General features: G+C 43.5%; 1 protein-coding gene across 4 annotated transcripts in view; it reads left to right on the top strand.

The window, feature by feature from the left end:
* PDZRN4 (PDZ domain containing ring finger 4) overlaps positions 1-20,893 on the top strand; it is a 267,470-nt gene that overhangs the window by 20,739 nt on the left and 225,838 nt on the right. Inside the window, exons 1-3 of one of the 4 annotated variants that reach the window (XM_048302077.1) lie at positions 13,758-14,465; positions 16,759-16,845; positions 20,586-20,690. In XM_048302077.1, coding sequence (XP_048158034.1) covers positions 13,824-14,465; positions 16,759-16,845; positions 20,586-20,690 — 834 coding nt within the window. In that variant the 5' untranslated portion in view covers positions 13,758-13,823. Of the gene's footprint in view, positions 1-13,757; positions 14,466-14,982; positions 15,362-15,394; positions 16,068-16,758; positions 16,846-20,585; positions 20,691-20,893 lie in introns of those variants that run through there. The other 3 variants (XM_048302080.1, XM_048302079.1, XM_048302078.1) reach the window with 3 other exon arrangements.

Below are 20,893 nucleotides of genomic sequence, written 5' to 3'. Positions count from 1 at the left end.
ACACCATAAAATACATCTGAGGGGGCTGAAGAGGACTAATAGGTATGAAGAAAAAGCATGTTCATCCTTTCTAAAAGTGCACCTTATTTGGACCTGTTTATTTGCTGTTGATGTCACTGAGGCATCTTGCTGCTCAGCATTTCAAAAACTCAGGCTTCTTTTTTGAAAACCTTTATACGTTTAAAAAAAATAGTGATGTGGTAATCCAGCAGGTAGGAGCTGTGCTAGCACTTTGACAAAACACCCCATGACAAGACTATCAGGCTGTACATGTCATGCCTCAGTGCAGCAGTAGGTAGTCATTAGAAAGGTGCATTAGTACACCGGAATTAACATTCATGAATCCATGATAATAGGCAGTTTAGGGAAAAAGTAGATTTAACTTGTCCAAATGTACATTAATGGTGTCATGTCTGATCTTTCCAATCTGAGTCTCTCAAAAAGAGGAGAAGAAATTGCTGGTCAAACTCAAAATACGTTTAAAAGGTTTTCAAGCATCAGAAAGTTATTTCTCTCTTTTTTTCCCGTTTTTGGGCTCATTAGGATAAATCTATTAAACCATGAAGTTGAAAATTTCTAATTCAGCGCTCTTGACATTTCCAGAAATAGAAGACATACACTCCATTTGTGAACATTCTTCTGGGAGATATTCAGCTACACTGCACTCCCACAAGTACTAAGATAAACAGCCACAACATCTTTACTGTGGCTTTACCTGTAAAGACTATTTCTTAATTTGGTCTCCTAAGAAAAGATACAGCATTGGCCTTATCTGCATATATGCACACCTGTTTGGGTGCCTTCTTTAATTATGTTTAAACTCATTTCTTTCAACCACATCCTGCAAATGTGTAGGAGACAGAAAGATCCTCAAAGTTAAATAAAACCTAGCAAACTGCTAGAGGAGAAAGCCCTTCCCCCAAGTCTTCCCACCAAAGGACACAACAATGTGAACCCCACTGTTACTGAATACCAGAAAAACCAGACACCATCCACAACTCTTGGGAAAACCACATTCATCTGTTCTGCCAAATCTCTTGCCAATCTTCCGTCAGCCTGGGGACACCCTTCACCCACAAGGACACTGGGAGGCCACATCTCTTTGCTCTGACAGTTCCCAGGCAACACAGTTAAAGGCCCACAGTGGCCCTCTGCCTGTCTTGGGAATGAGAGAGGGAAGGGCACAGAAAGCATGGAGACATCAATAATGGAGACTGATCTGAGCTCCCAGCAGTTCCTTTAGTGCTGTCCCTTGCAGGTGTTCTCCAAAATACTGTAAAAAGTCACCTTCTGTCAGAGGAGGTCATGGTTTCCAGCCTTGCAAGGGCAGACAGGGAGGACCTGTGTGAAATAACAGCAGATCTCACACCCCTACAAGGAAAAGAATCTCATACTGGAGCAAGTTCTGTCTGCTTTTAGTGGGGGTGGTAAACAAGACACGCTGATAGAAAGAATAATTCTCAAGTAGTATTTTTAGGATAACTAGTCTAGGTGGTCTTCCACATAAGACAAGTACAATAAATCCTATTTATAAGTCAAATAAAATACAAACCATTGAGATTATTTAAGTTTACTTGTGGAATAAGCAATTGTATGTATTTTAATTTAGACTCATTAATAAGTAATTTGTGAAAGCATAACTTCAGGAAGGACTCAGAAGAAAAATAAGGCTAAACAGATCAAGAGCTGGAAAAACTAAAAAATCCAAACTCATGCTTTCTCACTGCTCATAGTATTCGCTTCTATATTGCTGACATTTCTAAATATTAACTACTATAAATCATTACTCCATATTATTTCTACTGTCAAATGTAAACACTAAACTTCAATGTTTTAAGTGTCTCATGGAGAAAGTAAAATATATCTAGGAATCATGTTTGCTAGTGCACTAAAAATACTTCATTATATGAGCAAATCTTTCTTTTTTAGCACTCCATTATTTGTGTTAACGTAAGCTGAATCTCAAAAGGACTGGCCTTGGGGCCAATTAAATATTTGAAGTATCACAGCTTTCATATGTGAGGAACACTAACTGAGTAAAGTGCTCCTTGGCTATCTCTGTTTAACCTATTTTGTTAAAAGAAGCAACAGGCTTGGGATTTAAGAGGGTATTCTAAACTGCATAAATTACAGTATGAGTAACAAATAGAACATATAGAAGAAACAGAAGCATATTCTTATATGCTTATCTTATGGCCCATATAAACAACAAGATATTAATTTCTCATTTCCCTTTTTTTTCTATTGCTTCCATATTTCAAAGCTTTTTTTTCCGTTTTTTTTGTATTGCATCATGTAAGAGTCTAACTCTGAAACAGCTCATGGATTCCCATATCCCCATACACTGACGACCATTGCCTTCTTTCATTTTTAACTTGTTTTCTTTGACTTACTAATAGATTTTTCCAATCTGTGACATTATAAATTGCAAAAAGTAATCAAAATTCTCTGCACACATTTCCAAGGCTGTTCACCGGGTTTAGACAAAGTCCAGCAACATTCTGGTGGCAATGATATTTAACTTTAATTTCAAAGGCTTAAATTTAGGTATTTAAATAAAAGTTCTGAAAATCCTACCACAAAATTCCCACATTTATTTATTTTTAAATAAACCAAATCCTAAATAAACCTAAACCTAAGCCGTGACCCGAAACCCTAATCCAAACCCTAACACTAACCCAAGCCTAAACCTAACCCTAACACTAACCCAACCCTAACTCTAACCCCCTAACCCAGACCCTAACCCAAACCCTAACCCGAACCCAACCCTAACCCTAAGACTAACCTAACTCTAAACCGAACCCTAACACTAACCCAACCCTAACTCTAACCCCCTAACCCAAACCCTAACCATAAGCCTAACCCCTATCCCTAACCCTCAACCATAACACTAACCCAAACCCTAACCCTAAACCCTAACCCTAACCCTAGCCCGAATGCAACCCTAGCCCTAACCCCTAACACTAAACCTAACCACTAACCCTAACCCGTGACCCTAAACCCTAACCCTAATCCAACCCTAACCCCTAACCCTAATCCTAACCCTAACCCTAACCCTAATCCAACCCTAGCCCTAACCCCTAACACTATTATTGATATATTTCACTCTGAACTTTCCACATGTTTTTAAATGTTTTACTTCTCTCCCTTACCAGCTGATGTGCAAGTTAATATTACAAAAATGCATAGGTAGAGGCAGTTTTTTAAAGGCTGTGCAATGTGACACTGGCAAGAGACATGCAAAAGGGTAGAAATACCCTGAACAATTTCTCTTACTCTGAACAGCTGTCAAAGCCTTCACTGAGATATGCTGAGTTTGAAACTGAGGATCTGCTTCTATTCCAGTTTGTGGTACCTTATTTTACTGATACTAGGTGGCTGTTTTTCAACCGTAGGTGTTTATGTCATTTTGTTTTGTGAAAAAGGAAGCCCCAGCAGCAGGGGGCTAGGTGTTTGCTGGTTGATCAAGTACTGCAAGGGCAAGAGGACTTAAGCCTTCTCAGGGACTGTCATCAGCAATGAGGTGATCCCTTTCCACTCCAGTTTGGGCTCTGTCATCTTGTAAGAGCCTGGCAACAGTGAGTGGCTCTTCTCAGTGACAGCAACGGATGAGACTTCATAATGTGAAAAATTATCCCCTTAGATATTTTTTCCTTGAGTTAATGGGTGCTAAAATAGAAAGCTTTTTGTACCTGCATGCCCTTAGGGAGCAGCTCTGTGTGGAAAGGATGTGTCTGCAGCAAGTAAGCGCATTGTGGACTGGCTCTGCAGGAACAAACTTAAAACCTAGGACGTCTGGAGGTTGCAACAGTTGAATTAGGAAAGGGAAATGAGGTAGAAACACCCAAGGCAAGGCAAGGCTCTGATGTTCCTTTACATTTATATCCTCTGCTAGCACCTTCTGCTCGGGCTGCAGCCAGACCCATGGCATGCAGGGCAGTGCAGGAGTGCTGGGCAGGGTTGGGCAGTCAGCACAGCCTGGCTGTGGGAATGTGGTACAGACCTGACAAGTATGAGGGGCTAACACATGCACAGACCTGCTTTCTCTCAGCCTGGGTCTCACCTCCTCTTCCTCCTTCTCTCTTGCCATGTTAAATACTAGCAAGTAGCTTACATTTAACACTGAACAAAAAAAAGGTAGAGGGGAATAAAGAAAAAGCACAGTCTCAATCCTCAAACAAGTGTATTGATATAGGTCAAGTGCATAGTCTTCTCTACCTGGGCTTCCAGTTTAGGAGATGGCTTTGTCTTGCTCATAGTCTCTTAAAGAGAAAGAGAAGAGCCATCCCAGTTCCCTGTTCTGACACATACTTCCAGTTTATGTGAATCATTTTGACCCAGAATCTAAAGAATTTAATTATCTCCTCATCCACAAAACAGGGGTAGGAACAATCACTTCCTTCAAATCTGTTTACTATTAAAATGCTCTTTTAAAATATTGTGTGGAAAAACCACCTTTAAGTGCTCATATTTACCTTTGACTTTGTACCAAGGACTTCAGTAGAAATGTAATACTGAAAAAACCCTGTTCAGCTGCTGGAGGTGTCCAAAGATGATAGAATAGTTAACTTCTATCAGGTAAGTTCCTAAAAGGCTCAACAGGCATGCTTAAGAGCATTTGGCTTTTAAAGCACTGGGCAGATTGACTCTTAGATCACACACAATCTCACTGCCCCTTCAACTCCTCTCTCTGCAAGGCTCAGACCACAGGGTGTGACTGTAGAGCACACTTCCCAGGTCAGGCACATCCTGGAAGGTGATTTCATCCATCTGTTGCATTGGAAGGTATAGATTTCAATCCTGACTGCCCTAAGGTGTCCTAGTGAGGCAACTTTATTAGCTAAAAGCATTGTATAGGGACTTCAGTTGGCTGCTGTGAATTCTGCTGGGTAGCATTAGCAGTGAGTGAGGTGAAAAGTGAAAAGCAGTTATAGGACTTGCTTATAAGCCATTTAGTGGATGAAAGAGGTGGGTCAAAAATCTAGACCTCCCACTTATGGGATTTTAAGACTTGTTCTCAATTTTCTAGTGGCCAGAGCTGATTGTTGATTCATTTGATGTCAAACATAGTTACAGAGAAATCATATAGTGTCTTTGTGCTGGTGAATAACTGTCATGATCTGATTATTGAGGTTCTTAGAAATACCTCTACCCAAATTAAGGTGCAAATGAGACCATATGCCAGTCAATAGTATGGGTTTTATTTCATAGTAAATATGAGAGAAAGAGAGAGAGAGAGAGAGAGAGAGAGAAATAGAAAATAGTTGGGGGGGGACAGAAAGAGAGTGACCAGGACAGAATAAGGAAAATATCACTATTCCATGGATCCCAACGATGTTCCATTGATCCTCTCCAGCTGGTCATCTTGGTGGTGAAGGTCCCCCAAAAAGCATAGAATCCCATGGGTTTATATACCCTCGAGCCAGGTGGCAATGCCCAGGCATGTCCCCCATGGGGAAAGGGGAGCAGTCTCTCACAGCAGACTCGGGATCTGTTGCATCCGGTGGTGCAAAGCCTCTGGGGAGCACTTTAGGGGGGTTATGGCTCCCCCTCAGCTGTCTCTCACGAGAAGGTCCCATGGATGTGGCCTGTGGGGTTGGGGGTTCCACAGCCGGGCCGGTTTGTGTAACGGAGGATGGGTGTTCAGTGCCTCTGACCGGAGGTTGCACCACACACCCAAAACCTCCTCCTTCCCCCTCGGCTGAGGGGAGTCTGTGTAAACCTGGCTTCTGTGAGCTGGGCTCTCCCCCCACCCCAAACTCAGCCAGGGATGATTCTCAGCACAGCTGGTGGCTTTGGCCTTTTGTGGATGCACACCTTTCCCTCAGCCTGAGATGACTGAACAATGGGTTTCCCTTTATCTAATCAGCAGTTTGACTTTCAGTCCAAAGTCCCAGTCTTCAGGGAGGCTTCTTTGGTTGTAGTTTCTTCATAATGAGCAAAAATTTTTATCTATGTTTGAGGCATGAACTATTTTCAGTCTCTGACAGCCACCCCATGAGTCAAACATTGTAATAAATGTCTCTTTCCTAGAGGTCTTCTTCACTTTATGGGTTGTCCGTGGAGGTGATGAGGAGAGATAATAGTAGAAAAGATAGAAAGAGTAGAAGCAATAACATAATTAATCCTACAGTGTCCAATAGTCGGAAATCTCAAAATGTAAATTCAATTGTAATCATCAATTCAATTTCCATTAGTCAGTGCTTCCACCCCGTGAATCCCAGGAATCAGTGTTTTTTAATGGGTAGTGGGTGTGAGGGATATCACAATATTGTATCTCTTAGATGTTGGTTCAATATGTTTTGAAATTAGTTATAGAATTATGCAGCAGGTCTTCATTTTTAAAATCCATAGAGGGGTATCCTCAACAGGTACATGTATTAACATGTGTGTCAGCTGAGTTTCAAGAAGATTCCCAGCTTTTGTAGTACAATTGATTAACTTTGCACCCTGGAATAAATGTGAAGGGATTTGTTGAGGATGAGTATTTTCTTCTTGATGGCAGTCACATATAGTTAGAAGAACTTCATAGATAATATTCTTACTCTGCTGGATAATTCTACACATTATGAAGGATTAGTTTTTATGATACAAAATTAACACACAAAGCATTTTCATACAAAATATTTTCATGCAAACATATCCTTACATCAGGACTATGCTCTGTTTTCTAGGAGACAGATTATAGCACTGCTGTCATTTAATCTTGACACAAACCAGAAAGTGTGTCTTTATTACTGGTGGGATTAAAAATTGAAATTAATTGCCTTTCAAACTTAGTTTCATTATCCCAAGTAGCTTTTTCTTTTGATTTTTAGTGAGTAAATTGCCTTCATCCCATTCTGCACCCACAACTGAGAAGCATGTGTATTGCAGAATGTGCTGTAGTGACTACAATGATTGGCATAAATAGGAGAAGTGAGGAAAAGTTAAAATACGCTCTTAAGACATATGGCATGAAGTTCAACAGTACATTAGTTTGAGAGTTGGTAGAAGGCTTTTCTGTAATTTATTCATGTCCTATCCCTCCTGGTTTAGGAAGGGGGATTCAATAATTTCTCATGTAGCATTTGCTTGTGTTTTGTCAAGATTCTTTAATTTACTAATTAGTAAATCCAAAAAATTTAGCCAAATTATAATCATTTTGAAGCCTTCTGAGGTAGAACTGGGAAGGTTAGTACATATTTGTACAATTTCAAATATGTATAAATTCTTATACCAACTCTTAGGATAAAAGTGGTTGAACAAATTATACATCCGTAAGACCTTTAGCCACACCATTTTTCAGTAAAAAGACAAAACAGGTTAGACAAAAATCAAACTCAAGAATATGTAGAATGCTTTAACTAACATTTGATCTCCCACCAAGTCACTTGCAATGAAAACACAAATTACAAATATTAACAAACTGCCAATGCAAGCAATTATGGTGACACTTTAAATTTCATTGTTTTTCACGCAGCTCCATCTCATGTGTTGGTAGGTTCCTATAAAAGAAAAGTGAAAATTTGGTCCACTAGACTGATTATTAAAAAGAAGTAAAAACTTCTTGGGGCTAACACAAAGTGACAGAGTCCACGTGAAGAAATGGTTATCACATTTAGGTGTGACTTTGCTGCTTGCAGTTTCTCTGCTCTCAATCTGTTTTCCTTATCTTCGATGCAGGGATGTTTGACATTCCTAGAAAAGAGAAAAGAAACAAACTTCCTCAGAAAAATACGTCTGAGTGAAACAAGTTGTTAATTGCATTAACTTATTCAGGTGGAGTTTTAGCTTTTATTCTATGAAGTGCTTGTTGCGCCACTTTTGTTGTCTCCCGCAGGTTTTCAGTGGGGTTTCTTCCAAACGGTTGTTCAGTGGAGGGAGTGAGACTGCTTTTAAAAGTTTTGCAAGAGTTGCTGTCTGTGAATTAGGTATTTGAGTTGCTTTTTTTCAGGATTTTAGTAGGCTTCTGCTTTTCGCCCTGGAGCAGTTCATCTTATCAGTTTGCTCCCTTTGTTCCAGTGATTTTCCTTTTGGACATGATCAAATTCAGTGGCAAGTAATGCCATTGCCTAAAGCCATTTTTTTTTAAATAACCAAACACCTTTTTAGTAACCAATCATCTTCTAGTAACCAATAGCTCCCTATCCCAATTTTTCTTTTTACCAAGTCCACCCCAGGGATAGAGGGGCAACTGACAAATTAACCAAGGAAGAACAACAGAACATTTTCTTTGCACTGGCCACTCAGGACAGGCATTTTCCTCTAAAGTTTTCCTGTAGTCCCCACAGAGGAGGTTGCATGATAAATACCTAAGCTTGCATAGGGACAACACCAGCCCCATAAGTCAGCAGTTGCGGAATTGGCCTCAGGATTAGAACCTGCCAATTCTAGTTCTCCACAATAAACCACAGACTGGTGGGGGGGAGGGGAGGGGTGCCCACAAGATAGGAGCTGCAGAATTGGCTTCAGGACTGAAACCTGCCAATTCTGGCTTTTCACAACAAAACACACAAAAGGCACAGGGACATGGGTCCCCTCCAAATGGGAGCCTTTCGGCTCCACACAAACACCACATAACAGGAGCTTTACAGCTCCACACAAAACACCAAGCAGAAAAGGGAACTAAATGCCCAAATCTATTAACCACAATGTCCACAATTCCTCAAAGAAAGACGCATTCAAGTTTCTAAGCCTGCAGAGGAAACCACAATCTCCACAACCCCTCAAAGGAAGTTCATCCAAGCACCAAGAATTCCTATGGAAGGAATCTTAAAAAACCCTCACAGGCCCTCAAAAGAAATAGTGTCTAGATTTATGAGTTGTAGTAGAGCAGGAAGCATATGAAATAATTTCGTGAGAGGAGACAAGATTATTGTGAAAGGCACTTTGGGTCAGAGAATGTTATGCTTGTCGACTACGCCAATTAAATGTCATGATCTGATTATTGAGTTTCTTAGAAATACCTCTACCCAAATTAAGGTGCAAATAGGACCATATGCCAGTCAATAGTAAGGGTTTTATTTGATAGTAAATATGAGAGAGAGAGAGAAAGAAAGAAAGAAATAGAAAATAGGTGGGGGAGACAGGAAGAGAGTGACTGGGAAAGAATAAGGACAATATTACCATTCCGTGGATCCCAACGATCGTCCATTGATCCTCTCCAGCTGGTCATCTTGGTGGTGAAGGTCCCCCAAAAAGCATAGAATCCCATGGGTTTATGTACCCTCGAGCCAGGTGGCAATGCCCAGGCATGTCCCCCATGGGGAAAGGGGAGCAGTCTCTCACAGCAGACTCGGGATCTGTTGCATCCGGTGGTGCAAAGCCTCTGGGGAGCACTTTAGGGGGGTTATGGCTCCCCCTCAGCTGTCTCTCACGAGAAGGTCCCATGGATGTGGCCTGTGGGGTTGGGGGTTCCACAGCCGGGCCGGTTTGTGTAACGGAGGATGGGTGTTCAGTGCCTCTGACCGGAGGTTGCACCACACACCCAAAACCTCCTCCTTCCCCCTCGGCTGAGGGGAGTCTGTGTAAACCTGGCTTCTGTGAGCTGGGCTCTCCCCCCACCCCAAACTCAGCCAGGGATGATTCTCAGCACAGCTGGTGGCTTTGGCCTTTTGTGGATGCACACCTTTCCCTCAGCCTGAGATGACTGAACAATGGGTTTCCCTTTATCTAATCAGCAGTTTGACTTTCAGTCCAAAGTCCCAGTCTTCAGGGAGGCTTCTTTAGTTGTAGCTTCTTTACAATGAGCAAAACTTTATATCAATGTTTGAGGCATGAACTATTTTCAGTCTCTGACAACAACATAGATTACAAATGTTTTCTGGATGTAATCTTCTTCACTGAATATCTGCAGCTTAATTGAATTTTCTTTCCTTAAATGATGAATGCAAATACTTGCTCAGCTTTCAGCAAAAATCTGTACGCTTTCAGACTTGGACACCTCCTCAAACACTCTTATCATGATCAATGATAAACTGCAGAACAGAAAACTTGCTTGCTGACTCAAAAATTGTAAACCTTCTGAGGTGATTCTCTACAATTAAACATGCCAAAGTGCAGTGACATAAATTCTTTGCAGACTTCTGATGACAACAGATTTTAATAGCAAATGCTCAGATCTAAGTTCTTCTCTCAGAGTGAAGTTGCTGAGATCTCCTGGCTCTTGATTAGTTACAGCATCTTACTAGTGTGGCTGGAAAAAGAACCTTCCTATGAAATTCTATGGATGAATAATACAGAAAAATTATTATTAAAATGAGGGGGGAAATACAAAAATACATCTTCTATGCCCACGTATGTGAGTTGAAAGTTCACAGGATTTTCCCCATTGACTTCAATGTACCCTGGAGGCTTACAGTTACCTTTAGGATTCCAGTAATTCTTACTTTCTTCTCATTTTTTTTATCAGAAGACTTGGAAACAGCTGTATAATTCATCCTTTAAAGTGTAAATCCGCTTAGGGTGAGAAAAGAACTATGGGCAGAATTAAGAAATAGCTCTTCTTCCCCTCTCTGATGACCAGGAGCAGCAGTGCTCTGTGCTGGTAAAGAACTCCTTCAGCAGCAGTTCCCCCCATCAATATCCTCCCTCAAAGCGTGTTTTTGTGTGTCTGCATTTGTGTAGGTACCTGTGACTAAGGAAGCAAATGCTTTCTTACTTCAAATTATTTTTTCTGCCTTAGCAAAGCAGAGCAAAAATGAATGTGTTGGAAGCTGTTGAAGACATGGACTCATCCAGAGACAAGGCACTGCACATTTATTTGATCCATGACTGGGTTCAGTCCCAGTGTGGCACTATCACTGTCAGCTGTCCCCAGTGCTCATGAGAGCACTGCTGTTCCTATGCTCCTCAGCCTCTCTCCATCTCCCTAAATCTGCATTTCCCTCTTTGACCACCTCAGTGAACTCATGACTGGAGTGGCTGTATGAAATCTGGAGCGTAGGTGCTGAGCCCTTGGAGGAGCAAAAAAAATTATAATTGTATTGTCTCTTTAAGAATATTTTAGGACAGTATGAGGATTGTGTTTTTCATTTCCTGATTACATCGGAACTAATAGGACTAATTGTAGGAATCATCCCTTGTAAGCACATCGGTAACATTTGCATTTATTTATCCATGTGTATCCATTTCCATGGAGGTCTGGTATGCAGACAGCTGTTATCTTTAGATGAGTTTAGTATATTTGTCTGTATTACAGGTTCCTGCACTGGAAAATTACTTCTGCTATAAACCCAGTTGCCTGTGCTTCCATCCGTGCTGACATCATGACAAAGAAAGATAATTCTTAGTCCAGCACAAGCAGACAAAAAGGCAACTGCCTTCTAGGCAACTGCCTGGAACTGTTTTGCCAGTGCATTGACATTTCACCAATGCCCAAAGTAAGCCAGAAAGGGCAGAGTTGTTGTTTTCAAGTATGCCTACCATGGGAATTCTAAACCATTGTTTAATTAATCACCTAATCTAAAAGAAGCCAACAGGCTCTGAGGCTCAGACCTGGCTACCTCATTCCTTTGACTGCATTTATACTGGTGAATAAAATGTGCCAGGGACTCCAGAAGGACTCACAGCCTTACCCCTAAGTCTCCAAAAGAGGGCAGCCACCCCAAACTATCTCTTGGGACTTGCCCCTGCAGCCCTTGCGCTGTGTCCAACTGTTGTTTGGGAGGCTGCTCACACATCTCAGCCGAAACTATTTCAAGCATCACAGTAACAGATTAACAGGAGCAATACCAGTTTAACAGATCATGAACCAGTGTCAGGGCCTGTTCTCTGCCCAGTTTAATTTATGAATGAAGACACTACTGCCTGTGTTCAGACCTGAAATTCTGGGCTGTATATAATGAGGTCAAGGAGATTCATTGAGGCACTGGGAGAAGAGAGAGGATATAAACAAATAATAAAGCCAAATTGATAGTTAAATTCAAAAATGGAGAGAAGGACACTATTATTTCATAATTTTCTGTAACATTCTGAATGACACTGATTCGACTCCATGAGCAAAGCAATTAAAATCAATGGATAGATGATCAAAACCAGCACAATAAGTTACTCAAGGTGTCTGATTTCCTTTTTCGTGTGAGAGAATGTGACTTTGATCTGCAATGAAATATTGTGTTACAGTACATTGTCTTCAAGATGAGAGACTATTTGATGGTGCAGTTCATTGGCTTATTTATTTCATGGCCATGGTAATCCAACAGAAACTGTGGGTTTCTGTTTGGCAAGTCAGAAATAGTAGATTGGTTGTGCTTCTCAGTAATATTTGTGTCTGTAGATGTTCTGTGAGGCATTGCCAATCTTTTGTTAAGTGAATCATGAGTATACATAACAGATCTGCCATCCCAGATACAGTTCTAGGGGCAGGTGTGTGCAGAGTTTTCCTTCTTGCTTTGGGGGGAAAAAATAGTCTCTGCTGTATTGCTCACATGATGTCTTTTTAGTCATGGAAAAGAACCAGTCATTAGTGGGTCTCAAAAAAAAAGCCCCCATGGCTTTCCCAGAGGGATGCTCATGAGATTTAGAATTCGAAGCAGAAATTGCAGAACTGGTGAGGACACCCCTTGGCTCTACCTCAGGAGTTCTCAGCCCAGAAAATAACCTGTGATTGGGCCTGGACAGACCAAACCTGTCATCCTTTCCAAAAATTATGGTGTCTGATCCACGTGTGAAGGAGCCCACTGAAGAAACCCCTCAGACAGCTCCATCCCTCTCTGCTCTGGGAGGTTTTCCACAGGGCTGGGGGGCAGCAATCTGGCCCTGTGTTTTCAATAGTGAAGTTATGTGGGGAATGTGTTAGGGGTTTCATGTTTCAGTGTGTGTTGTGGGTTGTGCAGCAATGATGGGGTAGAATCCAGGCAGCTATTGATCCTCACTACGCTTTTTCAGATTTTGCTGTGTTTTAGCTTTTCTTTAAATGAAAGTGTTGCTTATACATATGCTGTTGTTTAAGGGAGCTCAACAAGCTACTTTCTTATCCCGACTTATTTCCTTTATGGCATGGCAACAAAGAGAGCACTAGTACTGGGGATTTTAGGATTCTGTGCCCTGATGGATATCCCAAAACGGGAGGAAAAGAGAGGAGGAAGCCTTTTGGAGAGACGTGAAACAGGCATGCTCACACGTGCGCGTTATTTACCGGCACATGGTCGGCTGCCAGCCCAGGAGCGAAGCCATCCTGCTCGTTCCCCATCCTCTCCGGCCAAGCAAGCACTCGATCGCAGCCTCTGTCAGGCACTACTGGGCTCACCGCAGCGCGGGGTTTCGGCTACCGACGGGCGCCCGAAGAAGGACTGACAAGAAGCGTGTCCCCCGTGGGGGTGTTACCAAAAATCATAAAAATAAAACTCTTCTTCATTTGGCAACAGGGTCCGGCAGCTATATCTCTCCGAAAGAGGGAGCAGTCAGAGCCTGAGCGATTCGCTGTCCCGCAGCCTGTCAGCTCCCTCCCTCTGCGACCATAGCGCAGCCCCGAGTGACCCGCTGGGGGCACGGCTCGCCCGCCGAGGCAGTGCCCGCACGGGGGAGGCCGGAGGGCGCGGACCGAGCGGCGGAGCGTCCCCACGCCTCGGTCCCTCGCCCCGCCGCGCAGCGAGGATGCTCTGGGAGGGCGGAGGTGGTGCCGGGGCTGGGCGTGGGGCGGTAGCGCCGGGGAGAGGGAGCTAATGTGAGAGGGTGGGGGGAGCCGCCGGGATCTCTGTCTCGGCGCTGCCGGCCGCCTCCCCCGGCGCGGCCCCGCTCCTCCGCCCGCCCCTCGCCGCCGCCCGCCGGGAGCGGCTCCAGCGGCGCCGGGGCCAGGCCGGGGTCGCGGCGCCGAAAGTTTCGCGGTGCCCGGCCGCGTCATGGGCTTCGACCCGTCGCGGTTCGCGGGGCCGGTGGCGGCGGAGCTGCAGTGTGGGCTGTGCGGGCGGGTGCTGGAGGAGCCGCTGTCCACTCCGTGCGGGCACGTCTTCTGCGCCGGCTGTCTGCTGCCCTGGGCGGCGCGGCGCCGCTGCTGCCCGCTGCGCTGCCGGCCGCTGGCGGCCGCCGAGCTGCGCCCCGTCCTGCCCCTCCGCAGCCTCGTCCAGAAGCTGGAGGTCAAGTGCGACTACAGCCCGCGGGGCTGCGGCCGCACCGTGCGGCTGCGGGAGCTGCCCGCCCACCTCGCGGCGTGCCGCTACGGGCCGCCCGGCCCCGCCGAGCCGCAGCCCCGCGCCGGGCACCCGTCCGGCCGCTCGCCGGGCAGCTCGGTGGGGCAGCCGCGAGCGGGCGGCGGGCACCGCTTCCTGCGGGCGCTGCGGGGCGGCGGCGCCCCGGAGCCGGGTCACGAGCTGAAGAGGGAGGCCCTGCGCTGGAGCAGGAGGGAGAAGTCGCTGCTGGCGCAGCTGTCAGCGCTGCAGAGCGAGGTGCAGCTGACGGCGCGGCGGTACCAGGCGAAGTTCGGCCAGTACATGAGCCACATCAGCAGCATCGCCCGGGACCTGGCGGGCAGCCAGCCCGGCAAGGTGAGTGAGGCGTCAGGGATCGGCCGGGCAGAGCCCCCCGGTCTGCGCCCCTCCAGCTGTGCTCTCCTCCAGCATGCTTTTCCCGTGCCCGACTTGTGAACGACCGGCCGAGTGGCGGGGCGGGCGGTGTCCCCGGGGGCCGGCAGTCACCACTACAGCAGTCCGGGACCCAGCCCGGTCCGCTGCGCATCCCCCGGGCGGTGCGAGCTGCCCCTGCCCGTCCCTCGCCTCTTTCGGAGAGATATAGCTGCCGGACCCTGTTGCCAAATGAAGAAGAGTTTTATTTTTACTGGTTTTTGGTAACACCCCTACGAGGGACACGCTTCTTGTCAGTCCTTCTTCGGGCGCCCGTCGGTAGCCGAAACCCCGCGCTGCGGTGAGCCCAGTAGTGCCTGACAGAGGCTGCGATCGAGTGCTTGCTCTGCCGGCAGACGGGTCCTGGTTCCTCCGGTAAGGGTGTCCGCATCAGGCTGCCCCGCCTCGCAGGGACCCAGCTGCTTTTGCTGCTCATTTTACTCCAGCTGGTAGTGGCGGCAGCTCAGGGGCGTGGACCTGGCTTTTAACTTTTATTTGAGCAGCTGAGAAGTTGTCTTAAAAAACTGGAGTGTAAAATTATTGTAGACTTTGGAAACGATGGCGAAAGGACATCAGAGCCTCTCTGGTTTGGTAGAATGGAATGACAGCTACCGCCGTGGATAAGTAGAGGCCAGAGCAGTGCTGCGCTCTCCCCTCAGGTCTGAGGGCATTGCCCAGAGACCGACTCTTTTCCGTAGGCGAAACAAACCATCCGAGAGTTCCGGTGAGCTGGCTTCACTTGCTGTGATGGAGCTGGTTGGTTTTTAATTCCTACCTGGAAGCTCACTGTGCAGGCTTAGGCAGTGCTGATTGCAGCCGTGGTGAGAAGTGTTTTAATGCAAACAATTTTTCTTTCTACCTAAGTCTTCACGGACCCTTGGGAAACAAAATCCTAGGTGGAAAAGGTCTGAGCAGTGAAACTCACGCCTGAAGCAATGTAGTATGCTGGGCATCTGCCTGCTGCATGGAAAATGGGAAAGGGGACGTTGTTCGCAGGACCCAGAATGGCTCAGAATACAGATCTCACGGGTCTTCGTGGCACTGAGTAACTCTGAAAACTTGAAATTTTTTTTTTTTTTTTTTTAAGTTTCCTCTGGCTAGCTAGTCCATGAGGTTTAGGTTGCTGGATCTGAGAGGTGTGCTACACGCTTCATCTCTTGGCAGATGAGATAAGGTCATGTGGAGTGGGGCAGCAGTCTGCTAAGCGAGAGGTGTGCGAGGAGAGCGGTGGCTGAAGAAGGGAGGAGAGGTGTCGGGACTGTCGGAAAGGATCCGGCAGAGGTGCGGGGACAGGCTGGAGCACCGCGGGGAGCACCTGCCGCTCCCGAGCGCCGCCGGGAGGTGTCGCTGTGGGCGCTGCCGCTCGGGCATCTCCCGCCGCTCGGAGCGGGAGAATGAATAAAACAGGAGCTGGGCAGGAAAACTGAGTACAGGAAAAATATACGTAATTAAATTCAAATGCACCATTCAGGCATTAAACACGTCACTGACACAGTTAATAAAATATGTTTTTCATCGTAAAATAAGGTAACTTGCTGTGCTAAAGCCTCCTTTTTTTTGTTTTGTTTCCTATTTTTAATTTTAATTATTTACCTGGTCCACTGAAGAAAAATATTTCTCTTTTCTCATTTTTAACTTTTACTCCATTTCTGCTTTTCAGTGTCTGCTTTATATTTTAAGCCTTTTTTTCCGAATAAAACCTATATTTTTACAGATATTGTTTTGGATTCTTTCCTGTTGGAGAGAAGTGAAAGCTTGGGATGAAGAGTTGGTTTTCATTTTCTCTGTGTTCTGTGAAAGCTGCTTTGAAATGTGCACTGATATGGCTTTGGGGTCTGAAAATTACAATGTGTGTTTTAATCTGTACGTTTAATGTTTGAAATGTTAACATTTATAGGGATTTTATATTTATAGAAACTTCTAGATATTTTGAATGCTTTTTCGGTGGTGCCGAGCATTCCTCACGCCAAAAGTCTGTCCTTTTTTATGTTCAGCTGAAGATAACTGGAGATAATCAGGTGTTACTTGCTAACTTTTCAGTGACTTATGACTTTTCCTTTTTTTTTTTTTCCAGTACCAAGTCTTTTCAGCCTAATTTTCCTTCAAGCCTTATCTAATATATTTTCCAGCTAAAAATCTTATGTGCATTAATGCTTTCATTTAATACCTTCTTCTTGAGACGGTGTTCTTTAACTATATTTCATTTCTTGCTTCTTAGGGAGGAGAACGCAAACCAATAATGATCATGCTACACCGTGAAAATGACACTTTGGGATTCAATATTATAGGAGGACGACCCAATCAGGTAATGAGAAAAGTAACTGTAGGTGATTTTGTCCTTATCTACTTTTACTCTATACACTGTTAGTAAAGAGTTACTTTTGATGACAGTAGGTATGGAATCTGTTCTTCAGATAGAAGAACTGTTTATTATCAGGTATAATTGGAGTCATTGTTTGGAAGACATAATCTCATGAGGATTTTACTATTCTAATTTTTTGGAAGGGTGTTCCTGGTGTTTTTCTTTAGGCTGGTTTACACTCAGTTCCCATGTGAGTAATGTGTATTCGTGCAAGCTCTTCAATGGAAATCTCTGAGACTACTTGTAAAAGCCATTGTTGCAGGATTAAGCCATTGGAATTTTGTGAAACAGCTTGCCTTTTTTTTTTTTTTTTTCTTCATTTAAAGGAGAGAAGAAAATTTGCTTCTGTAGCTCAGATAGTTTAAGCACATGTCCTGTTCTCACATGCCTGCTTTCAGTTTTTCTTTATGAACTGAAATGGTTTTCATCAATGCTATATCTTAATCTCATCAGTCTAGGTTTAGAAAGTTCATTGCAAACCATAGGATATGCATAAGGATCACTAGCCCCCACCTAGAACATACACATGAATATGCTTGTGCTTTTTTTTCACTTCATCTTTCCAAAAGCATTAATCAGGACTGTTATTGCATATGAAGGGTAAAGAAACCTGTTAAACTGGAAAATTAATAGTTGATTAAAAAGGGTTGGTAATAATTATGTACTGATCAGGTTCTTGTTAAGTGGGAGAACTGTAGCCTTCTAATATTATTGAGGAGGGGAGTAGGACCCTGTCTATTAGTTTGGCAATCTTCTTCTCTAAAGCTATATTTAGTGGTGCCAAAGAGTCTGTTCCCATTAGTTGCTGCAGAGTTACTGTTCCCTGTGGGTAAATATGAAGACCAGCAGTAATCATATGTTTGGGCTGTAAATCCAAACTAAGAGTTTCTTAGATTTTTCTAGTGGAAGGGTGAGACAACACGTGGCTACAAGTTAAAATACACATGCCATGTTTGGAGTATAGCAGTAACAAAATCCAGACCATCTTTAGTTAGGATTGCATTGTGACTTCTCTTACTTACATCTGTAGGAGAACTGCAGGGAAAAGGGACCATGTGTTCTGTTTCCTTGGGATGGCAACTGAGCTTCTTCAAAGGGCTTAGATGTTGACAGTGCATGCTGCAACAGTTATATGTATCACAAACTGTCAGATTTTCTGACTTATTATTTTGCAGTTTTAAGGAGTAAATGATAAATATATGGAGGTCTATAGCTCTGGTGTTGAGAAAACTGCCGAATGGAGAAAAGGAAATTAATTTCTATTAACACTCATATTTGGAGACAAATTGGTGATGTTGTGAGGCAGGGATGGTCTCAGGTGGTTCTGAGTCTTTGAAGTTCAGCTTGGAAGTTCCTTTGTGTTTTGTTCTTATTTTGATAAATATGACTACCATAGGCATTTGATTGACATTTCCCAGATATCAGTGTGAGACTCAGTGTATCTGGACCTGAGGATAGAACAGGAAAAAAAAATGCTTGAGTTGACTCAAATATTGAAAACACAAAGTTCTGCTCAAAAGCTTAAATAGTAGAACAGGAGTTGTTATTAAAAAGACAAAAAGAGTTGGTGAAGGTGCTCTGTACATTCAGGTTGTTCGGGGAAAAGTGAAGCGTTGGCTTGGTTGAAGCGTTGGCTCTTGCAGCAGAAGAGCAGAACAGTGATGTCTTTATATTAGTCACTTGCTTGGGAATGAGTTCTTCACCACATGTTATTTGTGTTTTATAAGTACAATGCAGCTTTTTCCCACTGTAAAAAGCTCTTGATGACTTGATGACTTGGGGAACGTACACACATACTTTCTGCTGGCTGTGTTTCTTTTCAGTCCATAATAGGTATCCCCACTGTTTACCTCCTACCTGAAGGGAGGAGGAGAGGAACAACTCATCATAGGATCATCTTTTATTTTGTCAGAAAGGAACTTGCTTCTCATAAGTGTGTTTCTGAGAGGTGATTCATTATTCTGAGGGAGCAAGGCTGCTTTGATGGGCCCCAGCTCTGTCTGGCTGAGAGGACGGTTTCCCCTGAGGACACCACGTCAAAGCCAGGCTGGAGGGAGGTGTGTGCTGCGGGCACAGTTGCTGCACGGCACCTGGGCTGTGTGACGTAGTGCTGCAGCTCAGTGTGCCTTGTGCTGTGTTTTCCTGTCAGGAGTGGTGGGTACCAGCACATGCAACTGATGGGGACCACAAGCCACACTGAAATACCCTTTTTCTTAACGGGTCATATGTTGCTTTTGAAAAAGCCAATGAAATTTCTGATGGAAAGAAATACAGTTTTATGTATTAAGTGCTGTAATTTAACTTTTGGTTTTCTCAAGTTAAAACCAAACCATGTTACTCTTGTCTTTTCACTAGTGGCCATTACGCTTCTTTTATCAGTTTCATTTCTTGCTGCTTAGATGGGAAGTCAGTGGAAGTCTGTTCATTCATCATTTCAAAATATTGCTAAAACTGTTACTGTGTTTCCCTTTTGCCTCTTACCTGACATGTATGAGTCTCTGTGACAAGGCGGAAAAAAAAAAGGAGTTTATGAAAACATAGTCTGACTAATATTATGTTGAACAAATATTTATTAACCTTAAATCTACCTGGCTTAAGTCTCCACAGGACTGTTGACACATTGTGTAAAGTATGTTCTACATATGCCTTTACAGTCTTCTTAATAGAAAAAGTTATAAAGCATTTTCCCCATGAGTGTATAGGACCTAGACTAGAAACCTGTGCACAAATGAACTGTGCTGTTGGTCAAGGATTCACTAGTCACAGAAGGAAAATAAGCATCATAATCTAAAGCATAAATCAGCTGGTAAACTATTCCTTTAGTTATTGCTAATTAGGTTATTATTTGTATAAACACTCAAAAAAACCCTGTAAGTAGGCACCGTCTGCTTGACATTAGTTCTTTATTAATAATTATTTAAAACTACTTTTAACTACCATGTGATGAAATAAAGCAGTTCCAGCATGTACAGCAACATCAGTTATATTGTTGCAGCTGTGGCAGATAACTTGTCTGTTTTAAATTTGACCTTATGCGAGCTGTACTTAGTGTTGCATAGAGATCAACTGGAAGTGGGTTTTCTTTTTGTCCACAGCTCGTCTGTGTGGATTTCATAGTTGAACAAGTTCTCAATCTCCCATGTGAATAGGATTTATGAGGTTAACCAGTTCCAACCAAATCCTGTCAATGTAACATGCCAGCTAACTAGTGTCACTTTGTTCTTTGGAGCTTTATTTTCAAATCCAGTAAGGGAGTTTGCAAGCAGCAGTACTGCAGGACCCCTTTTCCTTCTGGGAGAGACACTTGTGCATCCATTTTTATGAGTGTCTTCTACTGTGCATTTATGTGCTAGGCTGCTGTGAAGTCTGAGGTTTGCTCCAAGTATTTTAGCTGGGATCGGATTACTCTTGCACCTTGTGTCTCATTTAGACTAAAATAACCGGAAGTAAATGGATAATCTTATAAAAATTTCTGGAATAGTTCATTAATTCTGTCCTTTTGATTAATGACTACTTTGTGTTAAGCAAGTTAAAAAAAACTCTCAAGGAGCTTAATTCTTAGCTAGAAAAGTGAACTGCATATTTCAGGTGGATTTACATTTTTCATTGCTGCTGATTTTAGTACCATCTCAGTTTTTATACTAATGTGGCCCTTTTTGCAACTTCCCTCTTGCCTGGTACAGAACAATCAGGAGGAATCTGCTGAGGGAATTTATGTGTCGAGGATTTTGGAAAATGGACCTGCAGACAAAGCAGAAGGCCTGCAAATTCATGACAAGATTATTGAGGTAAGAAAAAACCCTCACCAATGGATTAGTCTGTCATATTATCAGATTCATAAAGGATTTCATGGTTTTCACCCTAAGTATGTTGTAATTTTTCTCTTTTGCTGTGTCCGAACATGATTCTTGTACACTGAATTGCTTGAACATTTCTTAGAATTAAAGACATAAGTAAGACAAGTAATAAATTTACTGGTGTTGCAATTAAG

This window comes from Corvus hawaiiensis, chromosome 4, assembly GCF_020740725.1.
Source record: "Corvus hawaiiensis isolate bCorHaw1 chromosome 4, bCorHaw1.pri.cur, whole genome shotgun sequence".
NCBI lineage: Eukaryota > Metazoa > Chordata > Aves > Passeriformes > Corvidae > Corvus > Corvus hawaiiensis.
The sequence above is the reverse complement of the archived record's forward strand: the minus strand, read 5'-3'. Positions and strand labels throughout refer to the sequence as shown.